We start from the raw sequence: 22,352 nt of genomic DNA, 5'->3' as shown, positions 1-22,352 counted from the left end.
CACTAAGTTTGTATTAGCATCCTAAAATGCATCTCTCCCCAAAAAAGAAAAAAGCTCAGTAGCTTCAGCATCGAATTTTATAGTTTAACACATATCACCAACAGTGCATGGACACAAATGTCAGTGACCTATTTTATGACCCTGATAACTGTTTCACCAGAGGTCTCCACATCAGTCAAGAAACACACAAGCATGCATTTACATTGTATAATTTAAAAGCTTTATTTCCCCCCCACAATTAGCAAATAGATTTCACATTAGTTCAACTGGAAGTTTTCGTCTCACAGTTGCCTTTCTCATTGACTACACTGTTGGTGGGGAAAACTGCTTTCTCGTGAGGGGAAGGGTTAGATTTCATAGAGATGCTCTGAGCTAATCACATAAACAAGAGGGTTTGACCTGGCAGCCTCTGAGGCAGTCAAGGAGGTCAAGAAATCCTTTCAGCTAAAGGCCTAGTCAGGTGGGACTAGTTGCCAGGATCCTCTCTGCAGAACTGACCAAACGTAGCTCTCTTTGACCAGGAAGGCTGGAAGTCAGACCATCTTCTCAGACCCTACCAAATTCCCATCCTCAGTCCTGTGGCCTCATGTGGGAACAGTTTATCAAAGCAAACCACTGGCTTTTGCCTTAGGGTCCAATGAGCACTCTTCACCAAGTGCAAGATTGATCTTCACTCCAAAGTTCACCGTTCACACAGTTTTTGGCTTGTGCTTTAGAGGCTGGTCTCTGCCTCTCCTAGGAATGGTGGCATCACAGCAATGGAAGCACAAAGACCCAGGCGAGCACTGGTAGGTAGAGTGTGGGGGCACTGCTGCCAGATGTTCTCTGAGCATGCATTACGGCAAACACTGCATTAGTGTGATTGGTGGGTAATTCTACATTGCAGATCATTCCTTCACAGCAAGACCTACACTCCTGTTACAAAAAGGAGAGAGGAAAGGACAATGAATAATAGAAGAGGGAAGGGGCAAAAGAAAGAAAGATAAAAGAAAGGCTTCTTGAGCTCTATCTGAAGACAGACAATTGGAGGTGGTTATCCAATTTTGCATCATCTTGGCTCTTGGGTACCCTTCCCCCACCAATGCTAATAAAGTGGAAGGGAAAAACCGTGCTGAAAGTCTTTTATCCTAACTGTGATTTATCTGCATCAAATCCAAGCATTAGCAAGGCAAAGAGGAAGAGAAACTGAATAAGAGTGCTTGATTGAGTCCACAAATCTAAAGGTTTGTAAGAGAAAACACTTAGACAAAAATGAAAGCTAGGAACCTTTCAGATTAGTCATTGATTTTCTTTCTCAGTGCTACTTGTTAGGGGATAATAATGACTCTCTATTGTCTATGCTAACACCTGATTCTTATCATTACAGCAACAATGGTTTACTAATTATGGTTGCTGAGTGGTGTAAGAAAAAGAAAAAAGGCTTGTCCCTAACAGGTGTTTTCAGGGGATGTTTTCAGGTAATACCAAACCATGCCAGGTACAGTGCCTCAACCTAATAAACCCAGCCATTCATAGAGGCTTCCAGGATGACTAGGTATGATAAAGGCATCAACTCTAGGCATCCATATCAGTGGTTCTCAACCCTGGCTGCACATCAGAATCACCTTGGGGAACTTTTTAAAAAGATCCTGACACCCAGGACCTTACCCTGAGGTTCCATTTCAACTGGTCTGGAGAGCCTGCTGGCCTGCATCCCTCAACAAGCAGAGCTTGTAAAAGCTACCCAGGTGATTCCTGTGTAGCTAGAGCTAAAAGCCACTGATATGAGAATCATTTTCTGTACTTATTACTGGGTAAATCAAATCTAAAACCTCATGAAATGAACATATTTTCAAGTAATTCTTTCTTAAGCATTTCAGAATTCCAGACATATAAAGGAGTGAAATGCTCATTTAGAATGACAGAATGAGAATGTTAAAGCGATCAATTGATCTAAAAGGTATCTACAGTTCATCATATTAAACTGAGGCTAATCCTTCAGACTCCCTTCCTCATCTAAGCAGAAGCAGTGGATAAGACAAGGTTTCCTTCATAAAAGCTGTCACCATAGTCCTCTTGCCACCTTCCAGTGTCCCTTTGCAGTGTTCTTGGTGACTCCTGGCCATCAACAGAGCGGAGCAGGCTTTGCCATTTTCTTGTGGATAGTTTGCTCTCAGGTCACCAGAGTTGGCCTTACATCATTCACCCATAGTCTGAAGTCTAGGGTCTAGCTCCGGAGTCTGGGAAATGCCACTTGTTTGTAATAACATTATTTCTTGTTGAAGGACAGAAAGTCCAACTGTTCTTTGGTCTCCATTTTATCTTTGTATGGAGTCTTTCCTCAAAATGTAAACATGGTCAACATATTACTAGCCTTTCTGCCTCTCCTTTGATCTACGACTTACATTACTAGCATGAAAGTTTAGACAATAACACACACACATGATCCTTACCGTATGTTCAGAATCTCGGCTGTGGTGGCAACCGACAAAATGACATTCACTTCTGGAGGCACACTTTTTGGTGATGGATGTGCTTTTTCCGTGGCTGGTGAAGTGATGAACTGTCAAACAGTACTGTGTATCTAGGCAAGAGGAAACAAAAAACAAAACCAAGCAACAAGGTAATTTCAATATCCATATTACAAAAGAGATCTCTTAACAATTAATGCAGAAAGGACTCAAATTCAGGCCAGTCCTGGGGTTTTTAGGCAAGACATTTCATAGCAGTGAACTCTGAAGTTTCTAGGTGGTATTTTTCAAAAGACACCAGCTTCTGAAGCACATATGTGTTTTGAAAATGAACGTAAATGGGCACTCATCCTGTGGTTTCAGTTAGAGCTGAGGAAAGACTGCAAGCATTTTATCAAAACATGGGTCTGCTCATTTGATATGAAAATATTATGTCTCTGGCCCTCTCTTTCTCTCCCTCTGAAGCACGTTCTCGAAATCTAAAATAAAATGAAAATTGTGATGGTAAAACGCAATGGGTCAGAACAGTTGTTTCATTATTCATCATTTTTCTCTTGTATACTAATAGGCCATGTGGTGAGCTGGGGTGAAAAGCAGGTGCTTCGAATTACACATCACAATCACCTCTTTCACTCATCTATTAAATTGTAAAACCCGCAATTCATTTTGCACCAACCTAATGATTTCTTTTCTTTTCTTTTCTTTTTTTTTTTTTTTTGAGACGGAGTCTCGCTTTGTCCCCAGGCTGGAGTGCAGTGGCGCGATCTCGGCTCACTGCAAGCTCTGCCTCCCAGGTTCACGCCATTCTCCTTCCTCAGCCTCCTGAGTAGCTGGGACTACAGGTGCCCGCCACCACTCCTGGCTAATTTTTTTTTTGTATTTTTAGTAGAGACGGGGTTTCACCATGTTAGCCAGGATGGTCTCGATCTCCTGACCTCGTGATCCACCCGCCTCGGCCTCCCAAAGTGCTGGGATTACGGGTGTGAGCCACTGTGCCCGGCTGCACCAACCTAATAATTTCTATTCTGGTTCTAATCCTACCAACATGTTAGACTTTTCTCATCAATGTATTTCCATTTTTTCCTCCTCTTTAACTTTTACTTTCTCTGTTTCCCACCCACCACCTCCTGCTTAGTATAGCTACAGTGCCTCATTTCTACCCAGAATGATCCTTAAGGTTTTAACCACTCACATTTTATTACTTAGGGTTCTTTGAAGAAGTTTCATTCAATATCGTAGGACATTATTCTTTGGTTCTGTGTCTCTTTTATACCAGAGGCCAATGAAATGCTTCTTAGTTTACTGATCAGAGACTACAACAGCAATGTCATAGAATGGGAAAAAAACTGGACTAAAGCTGAGAAGACTGGGCTTATGGAACTGCCTTTGTCATAGGTGAGCAAGTCATGTTAGATCTTCTGAGCTCATTTTTTTTTTTTTGGTTTTAGTAAAATGATAGATAGTAAGTGTCTTGATGCTTTGATAGGGTTGTGGTAAGCTTTACATAATACGAACAGTAGCAAACCCATATTGAGTGTGCACTATCAGCCAGGTACTCTTATAACTTGTGTTCAAGCATTCAATCTTCACCATAAGCCTTAAGGTAAGTCATATTAACAGCCTCATTTTACCAGTAAACTGAGGACAATTTCTTGCCCATGGTCACAGAGAAAGAAAATGGCGAAAAGTAGGATTCTAACCTAGTAGGTTTCCTAGGGCTTGCACTCTTAACCAGAACATTATTCTGCTCCTCAGTATACTTAATATTAAACCACGTGGCAATTGCTATGGTTTGAATCTGTGTCCCACCCTAATCTCATATCAAACTGTGAGCCCCCGTGTTGGAGAAGGGAGGTGATTAAATCATGGGGGTGGATCCTTCATGAATGGTTTAGCGCCATCCCCTTAGTGCTGTTCTTGTGATAGCGAGTGAGTTCTCATGAGATCTGCTTGTCTAAAACTGTGTAGCACCTCCCCCCTCCTTCTTGCTCCTGCAACCACCATGTGAGATGCCTCATTCCCCCTTTGCCTTCTGCCATGATTGTAAGTTTCCTGAGCCCTCCCCAGAAGCCAAGAAGATGCCAGCATCATGCTTCCTGTACAGCCTATGGAACCATAAGCCAATTAAATATCTTTTCTTTGTAAATGACCCAGTCTCAGGTGTTTCTTTATAGCAATGCAAGAACGGACTAATACAGTGATATAATGTAGAGTGCCCTACAAGAGTAGCTGACTTCCAGATTCGAAAGGAAAGGAAGCCGCTAAAAGTTCTGGAGAAAACATTTCAATTTCTACTCTAAACAAAGAAGAATCGAAAACTGGTAGCTGCATGTGTTCATACAGAACGGGACACAAGCTAAGGCAGCCCTAAAAAGTCAGCATAAAAGCCAGGGTAAATAAAACAAGAAATGTCATTCTTGTCATATCTTGTTACACAGAAGACTTCTTTTAACAACACCAACAGACCACAGAAGTGAAGCTGTAAAGTAAAAAGGAAACCTGAGATGACAAAGAACAATAGCCGTAGGCCTATTTGCCCCGAGAAATGGTTGACTATCACTCCCTGAAATGACAAAGTGAAAAGTAAGAAGTTACACCCTCAATTAGAATTCCAGGTGGTTAGTATCTTTGGGACCTGCCTGGCCTATAGTAAGAATGTCCTCTCATGCCATGCTGCAATGCAGGGCCATTCTGTATTGAGCCCATTAAGAGTCAGCCTCTCAGGTGGACTCAGCAGAGCTGCCTCTCTTCCACCCTTCCCATCTCTGATGTTTTCCTGGTGGTGGAAAGCTGCAGCTTCTCCTCTGGTTCAGCCATGTTTCAAAAGAGAAGAAATCCTAAAGCCCAGAAACAGCCATGCATCTTCTTTGCCTCCATGCTAAGATGGCTTTGGTCAACTAATGACAAATTGGAGCATTATGTACAGACCTAGAAGGAGCAGTGTTTTGGTACAATTCAAAACAATAGCATGAGCCAGGAAGATAAGGCCTACCAGGTTGGACATCAGTGCCGCAGTTTACTACTGTCCTAACCCTTGCTGCCCAGTTTTCAAGGCAACTTAGAGCAAATTGTTAAAGGATGATACTCTCTGAAATAAATTAGTAAAGAGAAGCATCAACAAACCTTGAAAACTTTGAAATAATAAAGATAAATTTCTGTTGAAAATGTAGAAATAAATCCCCAAATACATACAATCATGCACGCACATACACTCATAAGCGCACACACAAGGACAATCCCTTGACAGAAATGTAAAAGAACCTCAAGAAAAACATATTTTCGTAATTAATTATTCTTGAAAATAAATAACAAAAAACACTGTCCATATGGATGCCACAGCCATTTGTGCTAATTTATGGCATAAGATTCTCAGGCATAGTAGAGGTCTCCAATGCATTTGTTGGAGTATTTATTGGCTCCACACATTGGCTTTAACTGGAGAGGTAAAGCTATGCCATTGCTATAAATAATGTGGTATTGGAATTTCCAAGATTCATGGTAACAGTAGACCAAAACTAGTTATCTCTAATTCTGTAAGAGTTTTTTTTTCTTGGCCTTTTATATCTGAAAAACCTAAACAACAGTACATCCTAAAATCTGAACAACCCGATCTCCTCATAAGTAGGGTTTTAACATTTCAATTCATCCATCAGCACATTCTGTCTGCTTTACTTCCAAGTTCATATGCATTCAATCATTCACCTCCCCACCTCCTCTGCTCCTACCAACCTAGTCCAAATTCTCATCTTCTGTCTGAAGATGAGAGTCTTCATTTGGTGTTCCCTTCTACTCTTGTCCCCAACCCTCCATTCTCCACACAGCAGCCAGAGCAATATTTTGGAACACAACTGCTATGTATTCCCCAGCTTAAAACTCCCTACCGCCTTCTCATCACCTTTACAATAAAATCCAAACTATCAGAAAAAAGAAGCTCCTGCATGTCCTGGCCCTTGCTTCCCTCTCGGATCCTTCCTCCATCTCCCACTAAGCCTCTGCAGCCAGTCTCCTTCCTGTTCATTGAAGAGGCCAAGCCAACTATCACCCTTGAAAACTGCATTTGCGATTCCGTCTCCCCAGTATGCTCTTCCCACAGATCTCCACATGGCAGCTTGCTGTGGTCACTCAGGTCTTAGTTCTAAGGTACAGTTCTCAGAGAAGATTTCCCTGACTATCTAATCAGAGGCTTCCATTCATTCTGTCAGCAAATATTTACTGAGTAAACATGGGCCAGGCACTGGATTAGGCACTGGGATATATCAGTAAACTAAACAAACTAAAAAGATACTTGGAAGTTTGTTAAATGAATGAATGAGTTTCCCAAATACCAATGTATCTCAAGAGTATAGAAATCATCCTTTGTTTCAAGATGGTAAGTATGACTTTTCTAGAGGTATAATTAAGTATTTCTGAAATTCTGAGAATGACTTAATCAATATTGTGGTCTATGTGTTCTCCCTGGTAAATAACATTTAAGAAATTCTTCCTTAAGGTACTCAACTTCAATTTGAGGCTTTGACACCAGTTTCCAAGAACTCTCAATATAGTCTGATGTCTGGATAGTCTCAAAAAAAAATACATTTGATTCCTAAAGAACATCATCAAGTCAGGAGAGATTCAAATGAAATGAGATCACAGAAGTCTTCCAAACTCAGCACACTTACTTTGTGGACACCATTTGTCTTCTGCCCACCGATTGCAGTTATAATTATCCCCTGCGTTTTCACAGGTAAAGCACTTGAAGCTATTTGGAAATGGTGTAGCTTTAAAGAAAAAAGCAAAGTGAAACAGTAAGTTACAGAAGACAAAAATTTCAAACATCGAACATGGTACAAAATGAGCAACTTTAACAGATGAAACAAAACTTATAAGCTTTCATCCTTACAATTTCTGTTTCTAGAGAGCTAGATTTATCCATCAGGCTTTTGGGGAATTTTCTTTATTCCCTTTTGTTTAAATATGTCTTCTAAGAATTGCCACTATAGAGTGATGAAAGTGGTCCCACAGCTACTTTGAAAGATGCATAGTATTGTTCTATTATCATTTATAATTTGGGAATAAGTAGGGGTTGAGGGGGTGGATGAGGGCAGTAGAGGTATTGGAACACATGTGTCATCCCTGAAAATAACTGGAGTCAGATTAACCTGAGTTTGAATTCTGTTCTCCCCACGGATTAGTTGTGTGATTTTTTAAAATTCTAAGATATAATAATATTTATATTAATAATGAAGATCACCATGACTTGCAGAGGTATAATGAGGATTAAATGGGAAGTTGCAAGAAAATACCTTGTAGTCTCTAGCACATCAAATCATGCTGGTTTCTGTCCATATGCACTTCCAATACAGCTACATTTAACCTCAAACAAGTAATCTCATCTGATATATACCAATTATCACAACATTAGACCTTGGCCAGGAATATAACATTTAATATGAGGATGATAGTAATTCTTAAGCCCTTATAATTAGGCCAGTTTGTTATGGAAAGAAGAATTTCTGAGTTGCTGATAGTCTGGACTGAGAGCAACTTGTCTTTATGCCTTTTTTTTTTGGCCTTGTATCTTGTAATTTTAGTGGACAAGAAGAAAAAAATAAAATAATTTGACATTTCTGTATAGACCAGGTATAGCACCCTGTGTAAAACTTTCAATTCTCCCATTTTCGTAAGACAAAGACACTGTTTCATTCTCTTCATTCTATTAGTAAGACAGTAACCATCTTAGTAATATAACTAGAAGATGGGGTGAAAATCAGAAAGCAGTGGGTATTTCAGATAAAGGGGAGGATACGTATAGTAGCATAAAACAAGAACAAAATATCAAAAGCTAAAGTTTGGAGGACAAGAAGTTAAATATTGAGAATATATTTCAGTTTTGCCTATGTTCAAAAGTGTATTAGCAGGAAAATAAATAATGACATCCATTTTCACCAATTAAATCAGTACAGTTAAAAAATACTTATAGTCAATGCTGGTAGGTAAATGGTTAAAGTATAAATTGGCACAACCTTTTTGATTTAGTAATTCCAATTCCAGGAAATCTATTCTAAGGTCATTAGCCAATTGAAGAAAAAGTGAATTTAAAAAGATTTTCAATGAAGAATTATTTAACATTTAGCTTGCTTGTCATTTATTTTTCTTTCTGATATAAAGTGTGGGGGAACAGTGAAATAAGCTACAGACCATCCTTATGATTTTTTTAAATGTAGAAGACATTAAACTATCTTCAAAGACATTGGAAAATATTCAAAATATGTAGAAAGAGGGAAAAACTGTGTAAACTAAATTTGTACGATCTCAGTATATCACATATGTAAATACACATACATAGAAAAAATACTGGAAGGAAATATTCCAAAAGAAAAGCTCCTTTGAATCTTGAGGTTATGAATGAATTTTATTTTCTTCTATATGTTTTCTGTCTCTTTGGAATTTTCTATAATGAACATGTATTACTTTTTTTTCTTTTTTAAAATGATTTTTTTCTCATCATAAAATTGTACTAAGCTTAAAAATTTCAAAATTTGTAGAGAAGTTAGGGTCTATGAAAATGATGTCTGTGCCATGTCTTTCAGCTATCAGTATACAATTATTACCAATTTAGAAATGTATAATGGTAGTTCAAGGTGTGTATGTGTGGTATATGTAAGTATATGTACGTCTATAGTATACATGTGTATATATGCACACACACACAGAGATGACTGTCCCAAATAATAAAGCACAAAGTAAATAACAGTAATGATATAGATCTCATTTATGAGTAGTATAAGAAGAGGGGGTTCTCACACCTGACCATGTATCAACAGTATCAGGAGAGCTTCTTAAAAAAGAAAAGCAGAGAAAACAGATATAAATATATTCTGCATCTCACCCTCTTGACTATTAAATCTCTGGAGAAGTGATTAGGGATATGCAGTTAAAAATCCTTCCATCATGATTCTGATACTCTTCCAGGCGTGGGAGCTACAGGCACCCACATGTATACCAAATAATTTTTTATTTATAAGAATCACTCTCTAATAAAGCATATCAAAGACGTTTTACTTGTCTGAAAAGAAAAGAAGGTTAATGACATATGTATACAAACACATATCTAGACATATGTATGTAAAATGTATTAACATATATATCCTGTATATGTTACTAATATTTGCCTATCTTTAAACTATTAGTGGAAAAGTTGAGTCTTATGTAACCTTTGCTAATGGTGATTATGCGTGGTAGTAATGAAAATCCAGGTGATATTTCCCTCCAAATTTCAAACATACAAATCTGTTTTCAAAATTGTTAATGGCCATTTGAAAGAATTAATAGATCATTTATGCAGAAACATTCAACAGCCAACTTCCTTCTCCAGGGAAGACATAGACAAAGAACAATGAATTTCCTCTACTATGCCACGATTAGGAACGGTGCTCCAAAAGTTTTTTTTAAAACAAGAATGCTTTTAAAACTTCAGCAGGAAGCCAGACCATTTTAAGGAAATGGAGAAAATTTCACTTACCATACGCTTACCCATAGAAGTAATGGAGACTTTCTGTTTCATTCTAGGGATAAACCAAATGTTCTGGGAAAGACGAAGTTACAATAAACGGAAAAGGGGGCTTCATGTTAACACTCTGGCCCCACAGCCATGAACTAGGATGGCAACCACCACTACTTACGGTCGAGTGGAGGCCTCACATTATAGAAGTTGATGTTCTTGGCAAATGCCCAGCTTTCTGAGAAGATAACGATCTGGACAACAGCTATAGCGAGAGTGTGACAGAGGAACAGCATGCTGACCTTGTGTGCTGGGCAGTCCAAACTCTTATATCTACGGTGAAAAGACACACTGGTTCAGTTTCTTTATATTTTACATCAGTGGGTGTGTGTTTTGCTTCTGTTTGGAAAGCTCCATTATCCAAATATATCCAACCATCTACCTGTTGTGTAGGGCCAGGACCTGCGAGTAAATTGCATTGTTTTTGATCAGATGAAAGGTAAGTAATGACCTCCTTCTACTGGTCAGGCCTCTGCACTAGCCAGGTGGGCTTTAGCAGAACACTCGATGGCCTTTTGAATTCAGGAAGGACAAGCAGGCAGAGCTGGCCTGGCTGCACCCCATTCCCTCAGTGCCTGCGGCTAGCTGGTTTCCTCTGTGCTGAATCACTGGATTTCTTAAATCAACCGTGGTTCTGAGGCACGTTGAGCCAAAGTCACTGGACCACCTATCTGTCGGTTCCATTCCTTGAGTCAACTTTACATTTGATAAATTTTGCAACTCTTTCAAAACCTAGAAGAAACAATAAAAGTGGGAGCAGTGAGAAGGACAGCAGGGGAAAGAACAAGGAGTCTGAGAAATAAAATCTCTTCCAGATCCTAGAGCACACCGACATTGAGGAGAGAGACAAGAGTCGTTGTGAACCGCCAGCCCCTCCTGTTTCTGTCACTCTGGGCACAAGAAGCTGCTAGGAGGCTCTAGAGGGAACAGAATAAAAGTTGTCTGAAAAGCTGACAACCATATAATGTTAGTCCTGGTCCACAAATACTACTCACCACATTTATAGACTTTAAGTAGGCAGGGGAAAATCCCAACGAAATGACAGACAGACACATAGCACTGAGTAAAAGATATGACATCTTAAGCCCCCTGGCTCTACTCCCCCAGAGGCAGAACTGGTAGCGAGAAAATTTATAATGTCACCACTCACAGATTTCCTTTGACAACGGGGAGGTGTGGGCAGCAGAAAAAGTATGTAGCTGGGAACCTGAAGACTTTGGTTCAGGTGCTGGCTCTGCTATTTATTAGCTGCCTGACCTTGGGCAAGCTCTTGAAACTCTATTAACCTCAATTTCCTCATCTGTAATGTGGCTTAATAATACCTACACTGCCCACATATTTAGGTAAATGTGAGCGTCAAATGTGGGTTCAGAAAGGATCACATAGGATTGTGTACATAAAAGAACTCATCATAAAAGTTCTGTGAAAATGCTGGAATACTAGAGTTCAATAATATTGGCTGAACTCCTTGCTGAATCAACTGGTTTCAATGGGTTTAGGGAATTTTTCAAAGGAAAAAGGTTTGATCTCTGCATATACAAGCATAATCCTTCACATGCACATTTTTTTTGAAGCCAGAGCAATAATGCATAGATTCTAGGAATTTTCTTCCCCCTCTTATTGTGGGTATACTGATTTTGCATGTGTCACTAATAAGGCCTGCCTATGGGGATGGAACTAAATTATTAGACAATACGTAGCCACAACATCCTATCATCCCTATTGATGGTGTTTGCCACTGATAGAACTGAGTTGCTAAGAAAGTACTCAGAGTTATAAAACAACAGCAGAGTTATAAAACAACAACAACTTTTGTATGTTTCAAAAAACAATAGCTAAACTTTCTACACTGCATTACAGCTCAGGTACATAATCATACCTAGTGATATATAAAAATATATATAATTCTTTCCTGGTTCATTTTAGAAACCAAGATTGACGTTTCAGTTATTGGATTTCTAAATTCTATTCTTATGCTCTTTCTGAAGAAATGGACAATTAGCAAATAATATTATCCCCTACAGTCAAGTGGTTGTACTGATACAGATTCTGCTTCTCCTATTCATTTCTCTGAGCTGGTCTATTCCATAGTCATTATTATACCCTTCTTTAAAAGTGGGGGAGACTAATACCTTTTTCACAGTCTCAGAAGCACTATATTCCAGCAGCAATCCTCAAGTGTTCTTATAATATGGAGAGAAGGCCTAAGATACAGGTTTCAGTGTCACGTTATCTACATTCAAATCTCTTTTTCACTACTAAGCAACTATGGGACCTTAGACAAGTTGCTGAAGATTTCCAAGCCTTGGCTTCCTCATCTCTAGAACAAGCATAGGATAGTACTTACCTCATAGTTTTGAAGTGAGGACTGAACGACCCAGTGCATAGGGAAGCTAAGCACATAGTTTGCACGCACTGAGTCGTTGAGCTGAGTGCATGTGCTGAGCGCATGGTTAAAGCTCTATTTATTGAGCACTTTCTACTCGATAGTAAAGAGCATTGGCTCAAATACCTGTATCCAAAACTGCTATTTGGTGCAAGTTCCTTAACTTCCCTGTACCAAAATTTTTGCATCTATAAAATGGGAGTAATAATACCCACTTCATAGGGTTGTAGGAATTAAATTAATGCCTGTAAAGTACTTAAATGAGTTACGTGTGTGGAATTTTGCTAATTTTTACTAAGTAAGCACTTACTATTATGAACAAATCCCCAGTTTGATATCACAAGTAAGAAGTTTTGTTTTCCACATATAATCTCAGTGTGAGACAAAAGCCCATTCATTCATTCAACATGTTGTTATTGATACCTAATAAATAACAAGTTATTGTTATCACTGACTCCCCAACAAGGTCTTGACTCTAATGCAAATTGCATTTTAGCGGGAGAAGACTGGCAATACATGTGGGCAAAACATAATTTCAGATAGTCATAAGTTTCATGAAGGAAACACAATAAGGTGAGACAATGGTGAATAGAAGGTGCTACTTTACACACACAAGGACCCAGTATGTCTCTCTGAGTAGGTGACATTCAAACAGGTAAATTAAATGATGGGAAAGAATCAGCCAAGCAAAGAATCAAGGGAAAAGTAACCAAGGTCCTAAGATGGGAAGAAGCTTGCCTCATGGGGGAAACTCAAAAAAAGCAGCCAGTGTGGCTGGAACATGAAAAAGTAGGGGACTGGACAGTCAGGGAGTCGGTGGGACCAGATCACACAGATGCTTACAGGCCATGGCAAGAATTTTGAGTCTAGCAAAATCAAGAAATTGTTTAATTTAGACCATCTAATTGTGAAAAATGCCAAGAATGCTTTTTCTCTGTCAAGTAATTGGTCCCAGATTCCTAGCCTTATCTCTAGTTCCTGAAATAAAGGGATACAAATGATAGTGAACATAGAGGAATATGGAATTCAGATACACTGCAAAGGTCTCTCTAAGAATAAATGATAAACTTAAAAACAACTGATTGAAAACAAACACAAGGATTAGGCTTCTTTCTGGTTTTTCCATCCTTCAAAACAGCACTGTGGGAACCCTAGTGTCATTATCATTGTGCAAGTGAGGAAACCGTGGTTTGGCAGCAACATATGTGATGATCCCAGCACACTACTCAGAACATAATATCCTCTCAAAAAACTTCCACATAGCACAGCCTAGCCTGCTAAGCTTGAAAACTAATGAGAAGTATACCAAAAATTGCTTCCATATAGACAAAATGTATTTTCATTTCCATTTTTAACTAAAACAGCATAGACTTATTCTATCAAAATTCTGCAAAACTGCCAAAGTTTTGCCTGTCAAGTGAGGAAAGTACTAAATAAAAATTTCTTCTATTTCCAGAGCATGTTTTCTAATCTATTACCATCTACTGCTTCTTCCTGAGCACCTATATCTATCTCTATCTGTTCTTCAGTGTGTAGGTTTGTATTAACATGACTGTTTTATTTTTCACAACTCAAACACATTAGGATAATGAAAAAGTAAATGACTAACTATAGTAGCTGACAGTTGTTTTACATTTAGAATCATTTCACAGAGACTCAGAACTAAAAATTGTCTGCTGAGACTTTGCTGAGTAGGCTTTCATTGCAGTCTTTGTGGCAGAACAAGGTCACAATAGAGCTTATATTTTGCTCCAGAGGGGGAGAAATCTTTCATATGGATTAGATTAAGCCATTCAGGTTATTTTGTCCAAAGCCATCACATACAGCAGTGTTACTTCTTCATATGCAAAAACAGGTGACCTATGAGCATCTTCAGGTTATTTGCAAAATTATGTGTCTAGACATGTTTTCCCTCTGGGTGGAGTATCTCAAAGGAATCCACATAATCGATTGTAGAGACCCACATAATGGTTAAGAGCGACTTCTTTCTGTTTCAGAATATGGCTATAATAATTTGGCTTCCTGTGACTTAGACATTTTCATATTTTGACACTAAGAGAAAAAGTTCCACATAGATATTAGGTATCATGACTTCAAGCGTAGCTCAAAACATTTTTCCCAACACAGAGCTTATTACCTTCATCCATCTTTCCCACATAGTAGGTCTGGTCAGAAATCCCTCACCTATGGTACCGATCTTTCCTGTGTTTTATGAGTCCTCCCTTCGGAAGATACATTAATACTTGCTCCAGAATGCAGAGTGCTTCTTTGCCAGAAGGAAGGGATTTCTGCAAGGCATATTTATAGGGATACAGAAGGGACGGGCAACTCTCAGGCTTCCAGAGAATGGCAGGTAGCCAGATTTGTAAATTTAGGAAACCCCACCTGAGACTTTGGCCTATTACTGACCAGAATCAAGGACTTACCTGGCACTTGGTCTAGAAGCATGACTATTTCCCAAGTCTGAGCTCGGATAATCATCTCATCCAACATGTGGCATTTTACACTTCCAGGGAAAAGACAGAAAGTTGATGGGGTCTTCAGGAAGCAGCACATCTTTGATATCATAAACTCTTTTGAGGTAGGAAAATTACCCACATTTTTTTGTTATATTCCCCAGGCCATGCTCAGTGCATGCTAGATACTCTACTATACTCTACTATATATACTATAGTAGAGTACTATATATACTATATATATATATATAGTATATATATAGAGAGAGTACTATGTATATATATAGAGAGAGAGAGTACTATATATACTCTACTATATACTCTACTATATATACTCTACTATATACTCTACTATACTCTGCTATACTCTACTATACTCTACTATAAAGTAGATACTTTATAGAATAGAGCCAACCTCATTAGCTATGACCTATAAAGAGTGCCTTAGCTAGTAAGCAAGACAAAAGTTGTGGGCAGTAAAGAATTGGCAGGGTGTCCAAAGATGATAAAGAAATGATGAAAGGTGATTTGAAAAAGAAGAGACTAAACAAAGGTGGCAAATGCTGCCATTTCTTGCACAATTGCTAAAAATGAGTCAGCAAGCACAAGGCCAACTTCAGCTGCCAATAAAATAAATGAAATAGATAATGTAAGGGGAACAGCTCTACTAAGTCCAACATGCCTATCAACACTCACATTCACACCTTCCTGCAAGCACCACTTATCTCACAGTAAGACACTTTAATGACAATCTTTAACAGGCCCGGCTTCCCTTGTAAAAAGAATAGAAGGCAAAGTGGAAATTCAAAATGAGAGCTGAAGTTTTACTCAGAAAGAACGGAAGAGACAAAAAGACTCCTCTTCCAAAGGGAAATTGGCCAGAAAAGTTTACCATTTACTTGCTTCTGGCTGTTAGGCCAGGTTGGCAACTGGAGATATTTTGGTTCCCATTAAATTTAGGAAGAACACAGGTGGGGCTTAGTCAAGACCAGGTGCTCACTCCCTTCCTTGCAGGGGAACTGAGGCTTCAGTTCCTAACCTTCCCTGGGCATTGGGAACCCAGTTCCTACGGCTTCAGTTTCTCTTTGCCAATAGGTTCTCTATTTCTGGTACATGGAGTGTTGTTTTCCCCCACAAGTTTAAATATGAATTATTTTAATTTTAATATATTTAATTTAGCATTCTATGTGCCTGAAGCAGAATAGGAGAGAGAAGTTGAGCTTACAATCAACCCCATCATCTTGATCTGACGATTAGCTCTCTATAGAGCACAACAGACTTTACTCTTGGATAACAACATTCAATAGGGAAAAATAAAATCATGATTCAGCCTTAGCCTTCACTATAGCTTGTCCAAATCTTGAAAGTAGTGCAATTATAAGTCATGCATTTGTACCAGGTACTGTACTGAGCACACCGTCCTTGTGCGCTCAAAAATTATTGGGACCAAAAGTCAATATGAGCCACTGGTAAGATGTGACTGACAAGAATGAATACAATCATCTTTGAGAGGAGGAATAACAATGAGCTTTAGGTTCAGAAATACCTAGAAGAAAATTCTGGTTCTACATTTACCAATCAGGTGACCACAGAGCTAAGAAATACTGTGCCCATTTGCCACTAAGAAAAGTGAGTCTTAGAGTCACACAGGAAATTTCTAAGTTGTGGTGTGGATTGAGCACAATTTCATAAGTAAAATACATTTCACTTAGATGGGGTTCAAGAAATCTTAGGTGCCTGCTTCCCCCATTTCTCCCTCCTTCATCCTCGCTTTAGACATCATTAGCAGCAGAATAGAGATCAGATCAAGTGGCATAAATGTTCAGTTTCATTGCATACTGGCTGGAGTAAATCTGGTAAACAGGATTGAGTTCTGTGCACTGATTTCTTAAGATTTAGAAATTCTCTCTATTGCAACCAAGGGAAAGTTGGAATGAACGACTGCCAAGGTCCCTTCCACTTCTAATATTCTATAATTTTTATGGAAAGAGATTAATGAAGAATTCTAGTTATTCCATAAAGAGTCATAAGTGTAATACAGCAGTCCCATCACATTTCAGATTCCTGCTGTACTGCTTTAAATAATCTAAACTTACAAAAAATCTCATCAAGCACAGGATCAAAAACTCACCAGAAATAAGTGACTCATTTTTTAAGTATAAAGCTGTATATTTTGCAATGCCAAAGACAGAAGCTTTTTCTACTACATGCAACCTGATCAAAGAGAATGTCTAAAGCAGCACTGATGTTAAAATAATTTCATTATGCAAATCAATTTTAAATCTAATCATGAATTAATACATGGCCCATAAGTGTATAATTTGGGTGGAGAAACAGTCTAATCAATTTTAAAGACATCTTTTTAAATGTGATTCAAATTTTAAGAAAAAGCTAAAAGACTCTTCTAAGGTAACAGCTCTTCAACTACATTTCTGTCAAAGACAGGATTTTATACCTTTTTGGAGAAGGCTTTCATGACACCAGAAAGGTAACATGGTTAAGAGCTCCATACAGACAAAATTTAAAAGCAGTGAGGCGCGGTGGCTCATGCCTGTAACCCCAGCACTTCATGGGGCCAAGGTGGGCAGATCACGAGATCAAGAGTTTGAGACCAGCCTGACCAACATGGTGAAACCCCGTCTTTACTTTAAAAATACAAAAATTAGCTCGGCTGGTGGCACGTGCCTGTAATCCCAGCTACTCAGGAGGCTGAGGCAGGAGAATCACTTGAACCTGGGAGGCAAGGGTTGCAGTGAGCCGAGGTCATGCCACTGCACTCTAGCCTGAGTGACATAGCGAGACTCTGTCTCACAAAAAAAGAAAAGAAAAAAAAAAGAAAGAAAAGCTTAGATGTTTGGGAATGAGAAACTCTCTTTAAAAAGAATCAAGATTGGTTTGCCATGTCTTATCCAACTATTTGGACAAATGGTAGGAACCTAATAAGTGTGTTGATCACATTTGAGAGTCTCCTTCACACAGGTGGAATAATTTTTACCCTGTTTGCTTCCATAAATGATTTTTAGGAGGCTTATGCCAAGTCATGTATGCATTAAAGCTCTTAAAATACTGAATAAAACCCATACTGGATGAGAGGATAGTAAAGATCCTAATCCCTTCCATGAATGAAGCACTCAGCTGTGCGTTTCCCTTTGCTCTGTACTTCCTAGAAGCCAGGGGAGACATGGGACACATTGATTCTCATTATTTGAGAAAAGATAACTCTTCCTGATACTTAATTCTCTAATTAATGAGTCATACCAGCTACAATATAGGGGGCACCAAACAACATATGAATAACGCCTGAAATTTGTTTTGAGGACCTCCAGATGTATCCGTCATTTGGCCATTTATTTATTTTTCTTGAGACAGAGTCTCGCTCTGTCGTCAGGCTTGAGTGCAGTGGTGCGATCTCAGCTCACTGCAACCTCCACCTCCTGGGTTCAAGCGATTCTCCTGCCTCAAACTCCTGAGTAGCTGGGACTATAGGCATGTGCCACCATGCTCAGCTAATTTTTGTATTTTCAGTAGAGACGGGGTTTCACCATGTTGGCCAGGATGGTCTCGATCTCTTGACCTTGTGATCTGCCCGCCTCGGTCTCCCAAAGTGCTGGGATTACAGGCATGAGCCACCGTGTCCAGCCTGGCCATTTCTTTAAAAAAGTGAATGACGTAACATTGAAAGGTAATTCTATACAGACCCTTCTGCTATCAGGTATATAAATGAAAAATTTGTTTTTCTTTTCCATGAGAGAGGAGTGTCTTTATACTTGAGAGAAAGATATAGGTGGACAGAAGTTCTGCAGGAGAGCTGCTCTCTTTACTGAACTCATTTCTTTTAATAACCAATCAAAGTTCTCTTAAGAGATACGGAGGCTGAAATGTCCGGCAGCTGGCTAACAGTCCATTACTCAACATTGGTTGAGTGGAGGAGTGTGTCATGCTACAAATGCACTCTAATACGTAGCACTCAGTTGAGGAAATTTAGCATTCAGGGTCACTCGGTGTGTAAGGTGATGGCTAGCACTTTTTGACTTCGTTTAGCCTCAGCTGACATAGAAAAATGATCGTAAAAATAAAGTTTTCATACAGATGTGTTTCTCACTTGAGAAATGTCTCTGTATATGTGTGTTTGGATATGTGTATACGTGCATATACACAGACATACATATATTTTATTGAATGAATTCATTGCTTAAGCACTGTGTGCCAGATTGTAAAATTGTCCCTAGAACTCTGTTTAGGAGACAGTATTCCCTATAATCTCAACTGCCTTCAGCACCCACATGGTTATGTTTCAACTGGGAGAGCTGCACGATGCAGGATTGTTACTATGCATCTGTCCTGTCTTTTTACTTCTGTCCTAGGGTTTTATGTCACTGATCATTGTTTATAAAGCCCCCACTCACTCAACTTTATTCTTGAATCCACATCTAGAAATATATTACCCAAGTAAAGAACATGTTTGTAGATATCTATCATTTTGAAACAGGAGGGCATTTAAAAATGAACAATAAACTGCATGCAATGGCAAAAGAATATCATGCTGACTTTTGCATAGTCACAAAATCCAGAACAGATTATTCAAAGAACTCTCTGGAAGCTGACAAGCTTATAAAAGCAATCCTAATAAAAAACTTCTGCATTCTGCATATATAACAAAGTTACAGCGTGTCACTTGCTCCATAAATTGCCACTATTACCACTTGGAGCAGAAGGAAATGTACATATATAAAGATATGTATGTGCATAATTTCATATTCCCAGGAAACTGAAAAATTATGTACATTAAATAGTGTTTTAATTGCAACATGAAAAACTACATTAAATGGTTCATGATACAGTTAATGGTCCCACAAGGGTAAAGTCAAGTGTAAATGCTGCCTAGTATAATGGGGAGAAACCGGTCTTTGGAGGCACTCAGGCCTGGGGGCAAATTCTGGCCGTGTCCAGGATCTACTGCCTCTAGCTGATCACTAGATTGCTCTGAGACTGTTTCCTTATCAGTAAAATAGAGATATCAGATACCTATATTGCAGAGAGTTTTGTGCAAATTAAAGGAGAATAAAAAATAAGTCCCTACCTATTTCCATTTTTGTCAAATTTTAAATCAATTAGAAAGTTCAATACAGAGATTTATTGTTCCTCTATGGATGATCATACAGGCCAATATCATTAAGGCCATACAATAGCTGACAAGATTTAAGGCTGAAATTCAATATACATATTTTCAGCTCTCAAATTCTATGATTATCTGAGCACATATGAGAGCAGAATGTAAAATTCCTCTGAAGACCAATTTTAAGAAAACTACTCTAGCATACATGTGAGAGCAGTATTTAGGCCTCACTGGAGCGTTTCCATTTATCGGCTTTCTGGTAAATCTATGATTTGCCTATACTCATAAATAACACGCAGTAGTTCTCACAGTATTTGTTTTAAAAAGCAACAGGCTCTGTGCTTTCATTCGTATCATTGTTTTATTGCCTCAAGTGTGTGTCATACTTCCCATTCTGCTTTGAAGGTCCAGTTGAAATATTTTTCATTTACAAAATCTTTCCATGCCTACTCCAGCCCATGAGTTAGTCTCTAGCCTGAAGAAAGCTTGGAGTTTGCTTGTGGACACAGACTGTCCTTCCTTGCTTAGCAATGGGTTGGGCAGAGAAGGCCCAGTCCGTGTTTGAAGATGGGCTGAAGGTCTCTAAGTGACCACAGACCTCATACATTTGCAGACATTGCGAATTTTTAAAAAATGACTTTTCACCTTTTTTTACCAACAGAATTGCCATTTCTATTTTGATTGTTCATTTAAGTGAACAATCTTTTAGGTTTTGTGACAATCTTTTAACAACACTCTTTTAAGTTACCCACGTGGAAATTATGAGAACTCCATTTTCAGCAACTGAAGTTCTGTTCAACAATGGCCTAGTATATTCACCTGTGATTCAACACACACTGTGTGGGGCTTGAAATACACTACAACCACACCACCTTCCCAAGCTATCCCAGTCAGTGAAAGGGAAATGAACTCTGCTTGGCTTCCCTCTTTGCTTCTCCAGAAACACCCTCTATCCCTTTCCACCCTACACTGTGCTCTGGGAAGTTGAGCTTAAAGAACGCTTACATAGTTCCCTTTCCACTGGCTGCTGGTTTGGTTTGGCCAATAGCAGGTGCTGGCAGACTGGCAGATGGAAAGACAGTGAGACTGGGTATTTATTCCCCTGACTCCCTCCCCATCAGGTTATCATCATGTCCCACAGCTCCTAGCAGGTGGCCAACTCTGCAGCTACCATCTCCTGGATTCCGGTAACTGTTTTCTCATCTTGTCTTCTAGGCCTATAATACAATACAGCAGAAATGATTTTCTCTGCTGCTAGCACTGGAATCTGATACTACTCCTAAATCTGGCCCACATCATGTAAACAGTCCCTTTATTAACTCTCTTAAATAACACCAGGTTGTGTATACCAGGTGGTTTCTGCCATGACCCCGACTGAGCCTTGAATCTAGGCTAGAAACACCAGGAAAAGAGCCACTCTGGACCAAAGCATTATGGCTTGTTTTAGCAGAGGTATTACAGGCAGTGTTGCAATGAATAAAGAGTAGCCTCTTTACCATGAAGTGTAAGGGCAATTGTTATGATCTATTAAGTTATAGGAAACCAACAACTAGATTTATGCTACAAACCAATCAGGGTAAGAAGAAAGTCATTAGTAAGAAAATGAGAATATTAATGAGCAGTATACCAGAAGATAAAGCTAGCTGAAGAATATTTTATAATTTCATACAAATATCACCACCTTCCCCAAAATTTAGCTTTTTCTGCTTCTACCATCACTAAAGCACATCATTAAATAAGCAGAGAGAGATGGGCAAGATTCTTGAACTTCAATAAAAGGGCTCAGAAAGATGGACACATGCTGGTATGGACATAGTGCTGAAGCCCACTGAGGCTATACTACATTCTTGGCTGTACTCTTTTATTGCAATATTATACCTATCAATATCTACATGGAAATGTAAGTTTATTTGAATATAATAAATTCACTGAAAACTGGATTCCTCTATTTGTGTGATGATGCTTGGCCCTATAGTTTCCTTTCTAAGATCTAGTATTTCAAGAAACAACACTAGATTCCTACTTGACAAAATGCTTCTCTCTTAAATTAAGAAGCTACTCCTGAACTGCTGTCTGCTTATTGTTCTGGTGGCCTCTCATCTTCCACAGTCCCAGACCTTCTCACTGGAATAATGTTCTCAGGAGCCTCTTGTGTCCAGGGAAGCCCTTTCCTGCACCTTCCAAATTTACTCGTACCCACCTTTCTTAATCAATTTTATTTCCTCTTCCCCCTCTTCTACTCCCTGCTACCCTCACTGAAGGTCACCTCAAAGAGGAAAAAAAATGTTTAAAAAAGAAGTTCGGCTGGAAAGGCACACTGAGATCTCATTCATATTCTGTACTGATTTCCAGACCATAAAACTCCTAGAGAAAGTGTTCTTTGATAATGCCTAAAATAGCC

At 38.9% G+C, this 22,352-nt stretch overlaps 1 protein-coding gene across 24 annotated transcripts in view; it reads right to left on the bottom strand.

The window, feature by feature from the left end:
- Positions 1 to 201: 201 nt before the first annotated feature.
- The window catches only part of LYPD6B (LY6/PLAUR domain containing 6B), a 180,065-nt gene continuing 157,914 nt past the window's right edge, over positions 202 to 22,352 (bottom strand). For 21 of the 24 annotated variants that reach the window (XM_054478007.1, XM_054478005.2, XM_054478008.2 and 18 more), the window contains 4 exons: positions 10,115 to 10,266; positions 7,112 to 7,210; positions 2,433 to 2,563; positions 202 to 915 (listed from right to left, as the gene is read on the bottom strand). In XM_054478007.1, coding sequence (XP_054333982.1) covers positions 751 to 915; positions 2,433 to 2,563; positions 7,112 to 7,210; positions 10,115 to 10,266 — 547 coding nt within the window. In that variant the 3' untranslated portion in view covers positions 202 to 750. Of the gene's footprint in view, positions 916 to 2,432; positions 2,564 to 7,111; positions 7,211 to 10,114; positions 10,267 to 10,375; positions 10,726 to 22,352 lie in introns of all 24 variants that reach the window. The other 3 variants (XM_054478024.2, XM_054478026.2, XM_054478027.2) reach the window with 1 other exon arrangement.

Source organism: Pongo pygmaeus, chromosome 11, assembly GCF_028885625.2.
Source record: "Pongo pygmaeus isolate AG05252 chromosome 11, NHGRI_mPonPyg2-v2.0_pri, whole genome shotgun sequence".
Taxonomy (NCBI): Eukaryota; Metazoa; Chordata; class Mammalia; order Primates; family Hominidae; genus Pongo; species Pongo pygmaeus.
Note: the sequence above shows the minus strand (reverse complement) of the source record. Positions and strands in the feature narration are given on the sequence as shown.